The 12,500-nt window shown below is 43.3% G+C and overlaps 1 protein-coding gene across 1 annotated transcript in view; it reads left to right on the top strand.

The window, feature by feature from the left end:
• The window catches only part of LOC148697454 (cytochrome b), a 2,407-nt gene extending 486 nt beyond the window's left edge, over positions 1 to 1,921 (top strand). Inside the window, exon 1 of the mRNA XM_088692478.1 lies at positions 1 to 1,921. This exon is cut by the window's left edge and continues 486 nt beyond it. Coding sequence (XP_088548604.1) covers positions 31 to 1,212 — 1,182 coding nt within the window. The 5' untranslated portion in view covers positions 1 to 30 and the 3' untranslated portion in view covers positions 1,213 to 1,921.
• Positions 1,922 to 12,500: the final 10,579 nt, after the last annotated feature.

Below are 12,500 nucleotides of genomic sequence, written 5' to 3'. Positions count from 1 at the left end.
GAACTAGAGTTGTCACGATAGGAAAGATAAATGACTATAAGGAATCAACGATTCTCTCTTCTTAAACAACCAATATCCTCCACACTTAATCAGCATTTGATAGATTATCCAACCCCGAGCAATCTTAGTTATTGGTGGGGGTTCGGTCCGTTAGCTGGTATTTGTTTAGTCATTCAGATAGTAACTGGCGTTTTTTTAGCTATGCATCACACACCTCATGTGGATCTAGCTTTCAACAGCGTAGAACACATTATGAGAGATGTTGAAGGGGGTTGGTTGCTCCGTTATATGCATGCTAATGGGGCAAGTATGTTTCTCATTGTGGTTCACATTCATATTTTTCGCGGTCTATATCATGCGAGTTATAGCAGTCCTAGGGAATTTGTTCGGTGTCTCGGAGTTGTAATCTTCCTATTAATGATTGTGACAGCTTTTACAGGATACGTACTACCTTGGGGTCAGATGAGCTTTTGGGGAGCTACAGTAATTACAAGCTTAGCTAGCGCCATACCTGTAGTAGGGGATACCATAGTTACTTGGCTTTGGGGCGGTTTCTCCGTGGACAATGCCACCTTAAATCGTTTTTTTAGTCTTCATCATTTACTCCCCTTTATTTTAGTAGGCGCCAGTCTTCTTCATCTGGCCGCATTGCATCAATATGGATCAAATAATCCATTGGGTGTACATTCAGAGATGGATAAAATTTCTTTTTACCCTTATTTTTATGTAAAGGATCTAGTAGGTTGGGTAGCTTTTGCTATCTTTTCTTCCATTTGGATTTTTTATGCTCCTAATGTTTTGGGGCATCCCGACAATTATATACCTACTAATCCGATGCCCACCCCGCCTCATATTGTGCCGGAATGGTATTTCCTACCGATCCATGCCATTCTTCGTAGTATACCTGACAAATCGGGAGGTGTAGCCGCAATAGCACCTGTTTTTATATGTCTGTTGGCTTTACCTTTTTTTAAAAGTATGTATGTGCGTAGTTCAAGTTTTCGCCCTATTCACCAAGGAATATTTTGGTTGCTTTTGGCGGATTGCTTACTACTAGGTTGGATCGGATGTCAACCTGTGGAGGCACCATTTGTTACTATTGGACAAATTTCTCCTTTAGTTTTCTTCTTATTCTTTGCCATAACGCCCATTCCGGGACAAGTTGGAAGAGGAATTCCTAATTCTTACACGGATGAGACCGATCACATCTGATCAGTGAAAAATTCTGACACCAATCATTTACGAGTGAGTATTACACCAAGAATTAATTGACAAGCGGATGAGTTTTCTAGTTGGCTATGTTGATATAGCTTAGATAGGGTTCACTCTATATTTTTTTTGTTATGTTTTGTGCTTTGCTTTAACTATATATCGTCGTTCTTTTTTTATTGCTAGCTGTCACTGGGCTTCCAACCTAAGAAGCCGCTCTACATGAAGGGTCCAGCATGGCGGTCATGAAACGTCTACCCGGGCGCGGACCAAATTCCGTAGGTGATGGAAGAACCGCTCTTTTTACATCTACCTTGAAAGGATGGCCTTCGAGGAGATGCTTAAGTTACCTTAAACCATTCTTCTGTCAGTCCCTGTCTGTCTCCCGGGATCTAAATGGGCTATCCGGGCATGACCACCGAGAGGAAAATCTTGCCGGATCTATCGTTCTACAAGAAGGGACTTTTGGTTTGTTTTCAACAAGTTGCGTATGTCCTATTTTGTACGTTTGCTTGTTGGTTGCTTTGGTGGTCCTATATGCTTAACACACGTGAGTTGCCTCTTGCCTTGTACTTTCCATTTCCGCGGTTTATTTCTTTTGATCCTTTCACTAGGATGAATTTAGTAATAGGCTTGCAAGTGATCTGGTTCGTGCTTTCTCTGGTTGATGAGTGGTCCCCTGGCCAGTAGTAGAAGGGGATCTTGCTTGGTCTTCTATCTTATCTTTTAGCCGCCGATTTCCTCAGGATGGAAACCTGCACGGGGGGAATCGACAAGGTGCCTCCCAGGCGGATCGAATCACTCTCTCTTCCAACCTTTCTGATGGTGGCATGAGCTACCATGTTATCCGGTCAGATGGCTCAGTCCCTGGCTTTCGTTAGACTTCATTAGCTTTCATTAGATAACTTATGACCCGGAAAGAAAGCACTTAATAGAATATATCTCCTAAGTCCTATCTTTCGAAATTAATCAATCAATGAATTCAATCTCTTTGATTGATATAGCGAAAAGTTAGAGCTGAGAGGACGCACCCATTCCAGAATCCACTTTAATCAAGTCCTTTTCAAAGGGCATCCTCCTTTCGCTTGTATTTTCATAAAGAAAGTGTATATTTCTTTTTATCGGAGCTGAGGTTGGACCTAGAACAAAATGTCGGTTCGATTCCGGCCGGTTCATATGTGAAGATCATACTTGCGCTATGCTATGATCTTTTTTCCTAAAAAAAAAGGGTGGAAACGACATGCAAAGAAGTTACGATATGCCTTGTTCGATTCAACATCTCATTAAAAAAAATGAGGTTTATGCTTTTTATCAAAAACGACAAAGCGACTTTCCCATCACAGAAGTCGATATTCTGGCCATTCAAAACGCCCTTTTAAACGGAAGTTCAAAATTTCGCATTTTGAGAGAACAGAACTGTTACCATCCTGGTTTTAATGTGCCCTTGCTTTCGCTTGAACTCGAACTCGCTGATGAATTTATTATTGGTACGCTTGGTGGTATATTAATGAAAGCATTCGGACAATCTTCATTTTTTCAAATAATTGTTTTAGTTCTTCCCGTGAGGATAGAGAACTTTCTCATTATTTTTATACGGTTGGAAAAAAGTAGATACTCTTCTTAGAATTGATTTATCCGAATCTATAACCACATTCTCTCGTTCTCGACTTTTATACAAAGTGAAATCGGTTATTAAGGTAAGGATGGATGAGTTTCTTAAGAAATGAATATCTTAATTTTTTTGATCTACCAATTTTAGATGGTTGGGGGAAAGACTGGTCCATAAAGACAGGAATTCCTCCCGTTGTCTTCATAGCCTCTGAATTTTTGAATATATTTTTGGATGACTTGGATCGCGAGTTGGAAGTCTAGTTCCCTAATAGGAAATATGCCGGCTTCGACGATGAGATCCTTGTACCCATTTTTAAGGAATAAGAAAATCCCTTTAGATTTAGAATAGAATCCTTTACAGATATTTAAAAGGAATTGGATTTAGTTGGCAACTTCGACCGCGCAGTTCCAGGGGGGGAGCCCATCCTCTGCTTGGGAGGCTTTCTTTTCTCAAGAAAGAGGGCTTTATACAAATAGAGTTCCAATGAAAAAGAACTGTTGGTTGATTGGGGGAATTGGATAGGGTTGGGCAGTAGCCCTATCTGCTCCCGAAAGAAGAGAGTAGCCAAAGCACGACGCGAAGGCGAGGACCCCACGATATAGGGGAGGTGGGGAAGTGGGAAAGAGGGTTCCTCACCAACTCTTTTGGAAGGTTCTTTTACATCTAGTGAATTAGGTTATTTTCGGGAAGAAATGGGTTCTTTTCGAATTTGATTGTCTTCTTCAAAGAAAGACTGTGGTTCATCATTTATTCATTGGAAGGGGATATATTTACGCTTCAGTCAATAAGAAAGAACTCTCCTATTCTAGTTAAAAAAAAAGTAGCTCTAACGTGATGAATGGCAAACCAACATCTCAACAAACTATCTCCTTCAAAAAGATGGTTTACATTATTCTATAATGTGATAAAATAAGGTCATGTCAGTTCCTCTCTCTCTTTCATTCCTGATAAGGAAGAGCAAACGATCTTATTCTACGACTGGAAAATAATCTTATTACCGGCAAGACAAGCCAAGTCCCTCTATTCGTTGGTCGTTGGTAGATCTATTGTAGTTGTTCGGGATCGGGGGGTTCCATTGGAAAGAAAGAAGCACCTTACTTGCTAGTGGAGACCGCTTGCCCACCCTCTACTTTTACATAAATTCACATAACATATAATATAATTCCAGTTGTTGAAAAGGGGCCTTAATCTCATGCTTTATCCCTCGCTTCGCTTTCGGCTACAACTTCGGATTATTGGGCCTACGAAGCTTAGGACTTTATGCCCAATTCATGCAAAAATCCCCGGAAATGGATAAAAAGAATCTAAAGCATCGCCGGTCTCCAGTCGTATAGCCAGGTTAGCCGTCACAGTGTTCAAGTTGAAGTGCATAGATTTGTCCCGGACCACCCTCCTACAACTAGATTAAAGACAACAGCGGAAGATATTCGTTCCCGAACGTTAAGAACGGCGTCCATGTACCGCCTCAACAACAATACAAATAATAGAATCGACCCGGAGAGAGTGGGCAAGCTACCCCTGCCATCTGACCACCCTGCTACCCCCGATTCTTGGCGGATGAGAGATAGATTGTTCCGTTCTCACTCAAACCATTCAGCTTCGGCTGAAGACGTCACACCTCGCCAATTCTCGGCGGATGGCACCTTTGGAAAAGAACTAATAAAACTCCTTCAAGAGAGAAAAGTAACTCTTTTATGGCGGGTCGACCCTACTTACATAAAAAGAAGCGAAACTGATTGCTGCAATCTTAGTCTCGTTCGGTACAAACTTCGATGTCAACAAGCTCTTATTAGCAGGCCTGCGGGAGCGGCGAGAGAACTTTCCACCATTGGAAAACTGGTGGGTGCATTCCAGCAAGTCGTATTCCTCTTTTTTCTTTTGATCCACTTGCCCGGGAGGGAGTATTCCGGTTACGGCTAGGAAGTTTGCCCATTCGACCGCAAGAAGAGGGAGAAGAAGCTTCGTAGTGGCATTCCTCCGACGAGCTACCGAACTCCTAACCGAATAATAAAGCCGATCTCGAGTTGATGTTCCGGTTTATTATGCCTTTTATTTCTTAATATTAATAGTAAATATCCCTATTTGAGAACAACAAAGAAAGAAATATTGATTGTAAGTAATTAGAATTAGGTCGTACCTTATTCTATTCTCCCTATCTTTAGTCAGGAATAGGGATTGATAAAAGGAAAGCCCTTTTTTCTTCGAGATAAGGTTAGTGTTCCGTGTGTATACGATGGCTTTTCCGTAAAAGAGAACTGCAAGACTCGGTTTAATAGTGGAAGGGCCTTAACCTTAACAACTGCAAGAATGAGAGGGCCGCTCAGGAAGGGATCGCGGCTGCTCGCTGAAACCCAGCAAGAAAAGGAAAAAGAAAGACAAAACAATATAGGCACTACTTCTAAGATAGAATAACAATAACAAGAATTGCTTAAGTAACTCAGCGCTTCAAATCCGATAACGCCCTTCTTCCACTCCAAGCTTTCTTCGAGTCTCGGCTCTCCCTCTTGACTTTACTTTCTTTCTCACTGGAGGAGAGAGGGATTCTGAAAGACTGAACCTAGCTTGATTACTTGACCTAGCTTGCAACACTAGAACAGGTCCTTCAACGGCGAAACCGGATATCCTAGAAAATTTCATATATAATATGAAAAAAGAACTCAATCAGGAACAGCCAGGTTGAAATATCATACGTGATGACTGAACACTGACGGTGTGAGTCATCCTAGACGCTTAGCTCCTCGTCTCTAGCTCCGACTGCAGCTCTGATTGCAGCTTTCGGGACTTTTGTATATATATATTTTCTGGGAAGAAACCCCAAATAGAATATCCCATTCAGTTATGGCGAAACACGCCTCGAATTTCAAAACGCCGAAGAAGTTTCGCGTAAAACAAGACTTCAGTTCCGCATTATTCACCCCAAAAACTGTGACCAAAGCAGACAGAGAAGAATTAAAAAAAAATAAAAATGAGACGGCAACTCGCGATCTATCAATATGGATCAGAATTGCATCCCGAGCAACCCACATATTTTGATCCTGACGATTGGATTCAAATTTCCTTCTCTGAATCTTCTCCCTCAGAGAGGAGTTGTTCACAGAGCTGCCCACATGGTTCCGAGGGTTCTTCTTCGGATGCTTCTTCTTGAGACTTTCAGAGTGAAACCTTTAATAATATTTCGAGTTTCTTTCAAGATAAGATGAAGGAAATAGGGGCGGGCTTGCCATCAAACTGGTCTCCCGAAGAGTTTACTCGAATGGTGATTGGGGAAGAGGAGGAATAACTTGACTTTCTTGTGAATCTTTATCAGCAAAAGTGGGTTGGTTATTCTATTTGCATTCTCTGATAGAAAGCATCCCCGAGCACTTACTATTCACAACGACGCATTCTCAGATAACATGTTATCTCCCCACGAATTCGTCTATTTCATAACCTCTCCCGACACTTTGTATTCTCTGGCATACTCGATTCATCCGTCTGAACTTGAGGCCTAAATCTTCTTCATCACTCTCACTCTCCGATGCGCTCTCACTAGACTTTTTATTTTATGTCTACGCCGCCTCGATTCACTCAGATTTAATGGTTTGATAACCTGCAACATCTTTGGTTCGGCTAGCTTTCATTTTTTTGATCGAAGTCGGTTGTCTTATTAATCGATTGGAACTCGTAGCTCCAACTATGTATTCCCACTGCCCTGACATGGACAACTTCGCTTTTACCTAGGTTTATTCACGAAGCATAGGGCATACTTTCTATATAATTTATGCTTTCGTCCAGCCGGAATCTTAACTGGACGTCTATTGAAAAGGACGGTAAATTGAGAAAAAAAGCATTTCATTAAAAAAAAGAGTGGATTCTTGAGGTTACATTCCGCTATAGTAGCTTGACCAACGTGAAAGTGGAACAAGTGCATGCCCCATACACGAAATTGAATATTAGAGTATAAATCTCATATCGGTATGAGGCTTCCAGTCGAATATCTGACTCCGCCTATCACTTTATTCTGCTTCCATCATCTCTTTCAAGAAGCCAACTCAATCAAGAAGCCAACTCAATAGCTTCTTTTAGAACCGCTATGCCCTCTGCTGCAACTGAGCTAGTTATTGGGAACAGATGGGGACTACAAGCGAAGCTTCGCTTGCTTATACCACGTAATTCAACCTCAACAGGAAGGCAAATGGTAAGATCCGGGTAAGAGGTTTCGCAGATCTGCTTATTACTGTACCAAACAACAAGACGAAAGCGTCAAAGGCGAAGCCATGGCGTCACACAATTATCATACAAAATTCTCATTAAGCCACTGTGAGAGAAGGTTGCTGATCGATGATAATAGGTAGCTTGCAACTATAACATAAAGTGGACGAGCTGACTCAGTGGAGCCTAAAAATAGCACAAGGTAGTACTAGAAATGATATACAGATGAGAACAAAGGATGGATACACGCACGGAGGGAACCAGAACCGGGATAAGCCGCCCTTATTGGGCGCGGTAGAAGCTTACTCTGTAGTTGGTCTGAAGGAGGTGTTCCACTTCTCACCATCGATTATGATTCGTATTGCCGAAAGTGGGTAAATATGAGCCTAGGTTATGAAATAAAAGCTATTAAGTAAAGGTTACGCAACGGTTATGTTCAAGCGGGAGTTCCGTGGATGTGGAGGAGGGGGCCGAGCTGAACATGGAAAAACAAGGCCAATCGGTCATGGTATCTTCTGTAGCCCCAATTCAATCAGTATGTTTGTCCATTCTATGGAGTAAAGAAGCAAAACAAGAAAGTGTCGTTTCGCACGTAGGTAAACTAGAATTGTGTCGGACCGGACACCCTTTTCTGACCTAAAATGCCCATGATAAATTTTACGCGTAGGTAGAATAGAATTGTTGCAGAATGCGACACGGCCGTAGGGAAGGCATTGATAGAAATTGGCCCTAGGCACCGACGAAGGAGGTGGTGAGTAAGGCGACGCACCGACGGCTACAAAGGAGAGTTGCGAACGAAGTGAGTAATGTAGGTTACGAAGGCGCCGACGAAGGAGGAGTGAAGGTGGATGACATGTTTGCACTCGCAACGATGTCCTGGGCATATTTTCCTTGATTCACAAAGGTGCTACCTTCTTTCTTATAATATAAGAAATCCGCAACCCTAAGTGGGGGCACCCCTGTCTTTCATCTCAAAGACTTCACCCAAGTCACTGATAACAGATTGTGGAATCTTCTCATCAGAACCAGTAATTATAATGTCATCAACATACAGTAATAGAACCCCTATAGCTTCATGTGAGTGTTTAAGCTAAGATGGTAAACCTTGAATCCTAAAGTTCAAGCCTGTGAACTTCTCCACGCCCTTGGGTCCTGTTTAAGTCCATATAGATAAGGACTTTTGAAGCTTACAAACAAAATTAGGATGTTCACTATCCTCAAAAACCTGAGGCTGCCTCATGTAGACTTCTTCTTTTCATTCTCCACGGTTTTTAACATCTAACTGTCTAAGCTTCCAACCATTTGTAGCAGCTAAAGCCAAGATAAGCCTCGCAGTTGTGTGCCTAACAACTGGTCTCCTCATAGTCCAGACCTAACTCTTGATTGTATCCTTGTGCAACTTTCTCGACCTTAGAGTACCTCATCTCTGTGTCCAATAAGGTCTTACTGGTGAAGTAGACCGGCTTCTCCTGTCCCCCATCCCAGCGGAATAGGACAGAGCTAATTGAGGACTCTGTTGCTGCTAGGTATAGACCTAGGACCTCGTGGGGGACCGGCGTGGATATGATAGGAGGCTTACCGGGATCTTTTTTGAGGGGTTGAAAGGCTTCTTCGCAGTCAGACGTCCACTCAAATGTGGTATTCTTCTTCAGGAGCTGAAAAAGAGGTCGACACTTGTCTGATGATCTGGATATGAACCTGTTGAGGGCTGCGACTCGTCCATTATGCTTGCCCGAGGATCCTCTTCGGTTGGCATGCTATCTCAAGAGAACGAGGAGAGTAGGACTGAAAAAGGAGTTTGTTACTCGGAAATTGGGGAAAAATCTCCTTGAGAGAGGGTATCAGATGTTTTGCCATAATGGTGATGACGAAAGTCTGTTAGTTTGGGCCTAGGCCTTTCAGAAATCAGTATACCTTGTGCGTCTCGGGCACAGGACATCCTATCGCACACAAGACTAACATATTATCTTAAAGTGTCTAGCACGCGCACCTGACTACACGGAATTTCATTTTGAACTCCTTATCTCGAAGCCGTGGGCGTTCCACCTGTTTGCATTCGTTGATGCCTGCGTCTTCGACCTTTCTTTGCAAAAAGGGAAGGGAGCCTTTCTGTAACGGCGACAGAGGGTGTTGCCGGAAGTTGTTTTGAAAAACAACATAAATACAACTTCTTCTACGATATTTTGGGCGAGCATAAGCCATTGGGTCAGTCGGTCACTGCGGCTTATGCTCGCCCACATTTTCTTAAATTTTTTACTGTAACTATCAGATCCTTATCCTTAATTTATAAATAAGGATCTGAGCCATGAGCGGTCTATTGATCAAGAGTCCCGCTTAGTCCGTCACCTCGTCTTCACTGAACACCTACCCACTCGCCTCCGAGACTTTCTTACCTCTCCGAGAATGGAGGTACTCGATCGTTTTGGGAACGTGAGGGGGGAGGACACTTTAGGAGAAGTGACCCGATGCACGTGGGGGAACGGCTCTATCTACCTGAAGCTAAGCATATAGCTTGCTGGCAGCACTTTGACTTCGACAAAAATTAAGTTTAGTACAGGCTAGGTAGAGGAGTTGTTGACCCCGACACTCTTACTCTTCAGTTATGTGTTCTCTGTTGGTTGGCTTGCTGCTCTAGCTGAGTGTCTTTGATTATCATTGGCCGATAGGGATAGTCCCTTCCCTTTCTTCACGTCACCGCACTGAATTCTATGCACTTCACTTACGTTCTTTACTCTAGTCCTGTCATTCTTCTGAGAGCAAGGGTCCAACATATCCGGAAAATAAGGAGGATTCCTCGCCCGCGCTTCGCGCGATACCATAAACATTTTTATATTTGTTTTTCTTCTCTTAACATCAGTTTAACTCATCTTTCATCCACTCCCCGATCGGCAGCGTGCGGGGCGGGTCGGCGTCCGGGAGCTCCGCCCAACCAACCCAACCCTATTACAGGACCACTAAACTCCTGTTCTAGCTCTTTTTTTAGGCCCTTCAGGCGACAATGGAACATGGCTAACCCATGCATCCACGTTCAGGAATAGCAGTTCATTCGATCAATGACGAGCAGAGGAAGCATTATGTCTTCCAAACCTTTTCTGATCCCGGATCACTGTGATGAACGAACATCGGTGCGGGCTCAAGTAGTTTAGTAAACGGGTGTCAGTATGAAAGATGGATCAAATCCTCGCGGTGAGGAGGCAGCTTAGTCTCCGTAGTTAATCTCTCTCTTTGGGCGCAGAACTGTAAATCTGTCTTTCTCTGCCTAGACCCAAACCAGCCGGCAACTGGAGAGAGGCAGAATGAATCAACACCCCCCGGATCTACTAACCAATGCAACCAGGAAACCTTCTATCAAAAGTTCTGAACTAGCATCCGAAGCTAGGCGGTACTCTGCCTTGTATTGCCGTTGCTTGGATTAGGGAAGAAGGAAGGGCTTACACCAGAACTCGTTGATCTGATCTTCTATGCCGGGGAAGGAGGAGTCGATAGAGAGAGCTTCGGATCGAATCTTTGGAATCTCATCTCTAGAGGCAGTATCTTTCTCTAGTTCCGCGAAATCCATGCGAATCCATATGCAAACAAAGGTAGCTGGAACATTTCTTTTTTTGGGGGGCCGAATGGCCCAAAACAAAAAAGAAACTATCTAATTACCTCTCTGGGTCGAGCATACCCAAGAGAGTCTTCAAACAGAAAAGGAATACAACCAGGAGGAGGACTTTGCGATTCAAAATAACCCAGGTCATAAGTCAATCCAATGCTTGCCAAGTAGTCTGCAGAGAAGTTCTTCTCCCTATAGATATGGGAGAGCTTGCAATGCCAGTCCATCTTCAAGTAAGCTTGGCAGCCACGGATCAGGGTGTGGAGAGGATGGAGAGAATTATCCTGCTGATTAACAAGAGTCACAACAGTAGCAGAATCCACCTCCACCTCAACAGATCTAAAACCTCTCATCCAAGCCAAGCGTAATCCAAAAAAAAGGCCCAAAAGTTCTGCAGCTATAATTTTGCCCTTCCCAAGGTTGGCAGTGAACCCAGAAATCCAGTTCCCATTATTATCTCTCAAGAGACCACCAGCACCAATAGATCCGCTGGGACCCTTCATGCAACCATCAATATTCACCTTAATCCAGTTTGGTGGGGGGGGGGGATCCCAAGCTAGATAAGCTTCAACTCGAGCTGGTTTAGTGTAGTATAGTTCTAAAATAGTGGTTCATTCGTCCCAGATTCCACCCTACTATGGCATAGTAAAACTATCCATAGTCCGTTATGAAGATAGTTGGTGATAGGCCTCCTAGTGGGTACGCCCCATTTTTTATTTGACGGATAGTAAAATAGAAAATAGACTCTCTATTTATATCTATATAGATATATGAATTCTTTGAGGGATATTTACATCTATCTAGACTATTTGAATTCTAGAACAGGCATAATCGCTGGAACGTCTAGAAGGGAATAGAGATATCCTATTCCCTTCACCATCAGATGCCGAATTCGCTGAATAGGAATCCCTTGATCCGATGATCCGAGAAGGAAGGCCTTTCCATGGGTGGTGGGGAATGAAAGAAGTGAATTCATTTCCAAGGGAACGGATATCGCATATCGCAACTGACCACTAATAATCAAAATAGTGATCTCTCATTCTATCACATCTACCTTCCCCACCCTCCGCCCTTATCTCCAGAGGGGACCCTGGTCATCCACTGTATAGTACCTCGGGGTCAGTAGCAAACGAAAGCGAGCACGAAAGGAAGGCTTAGACCAGCTCCTTGTAGGGTGTAATTCCAATTGTCTTTGTCCCAATGTCTGTGATCAAGCCAGAAAGAATAGCTTAATAGAGATCGAATTCGGTACAGATATAAAGAAAAGGCTCACAGCAAGAGCATCTGGCAGGCGGGGTGTCAGCAGTTGGGCCAAGCGAAACAACAACATCACATGAATCTCTTTGTGGATCACTTTTCCTAGTCGCATAACCAAAGAAGAGGCATTGTCTCAATGAGCATGCAATAAAGTGTAAACAAGGCTCTTGCGCACACATCCGATATCGGTTTGCTTCCTCCACTGCACACACACGGCTAGTTGAAATGTGTAATGACAACGAGAAGACTGAAAGCGAGATTGCAGGCGAGTTGGTTAACGCGGATCCCAATTCATCATAGTAAATCTGCCTTGTGATCGGTTCGCAGAGAAGAGCTTGAATGCCTCATTGCTATCGCTTGAATTCATCTATTTGCTCATAGATCTTGTTTGTGGTCTACGAAGGGAATGTTCAGCGAGTATGCCTGCAATACGAGTAAGGGGAACTCTTGTTTGAGAACTTTAGCTAGGTTAGCTAGCTCAGCTTCTCCTATGACTATTTGGATTAAAGAACTAGGGTAATGCGAAGACAAAGAAGGCCTAATAATGGTGAGTCGAATCAGGCGCGGCAGCCGTTCCAAGGCTTTTATGCTACCGTTCAGGCCTTATTTAAGATAGGAGAATGAGGTTCAAGCAAG

This window comes from Pyrus communis, chromosome 4 (assembly GCF_041283825.1).
Source record: "Pyrus communis isolate YQ-2024b chromosome 4, ASM4128382v1, whole genome shotgun sequence".
Taxonomy (NCBI): domain Eukaryota; kingdom Viridiplantae; phylum Streptophyta; class Magnoliopsida; order Rosales; family Rosaceae; genus Pyrus; species Pyrus communis.
The sequence above is the reverse complement of the archived record's forward strand: the minus strand, read 5'-3'. Positions and strand labels throughout refer to the sequence as shown.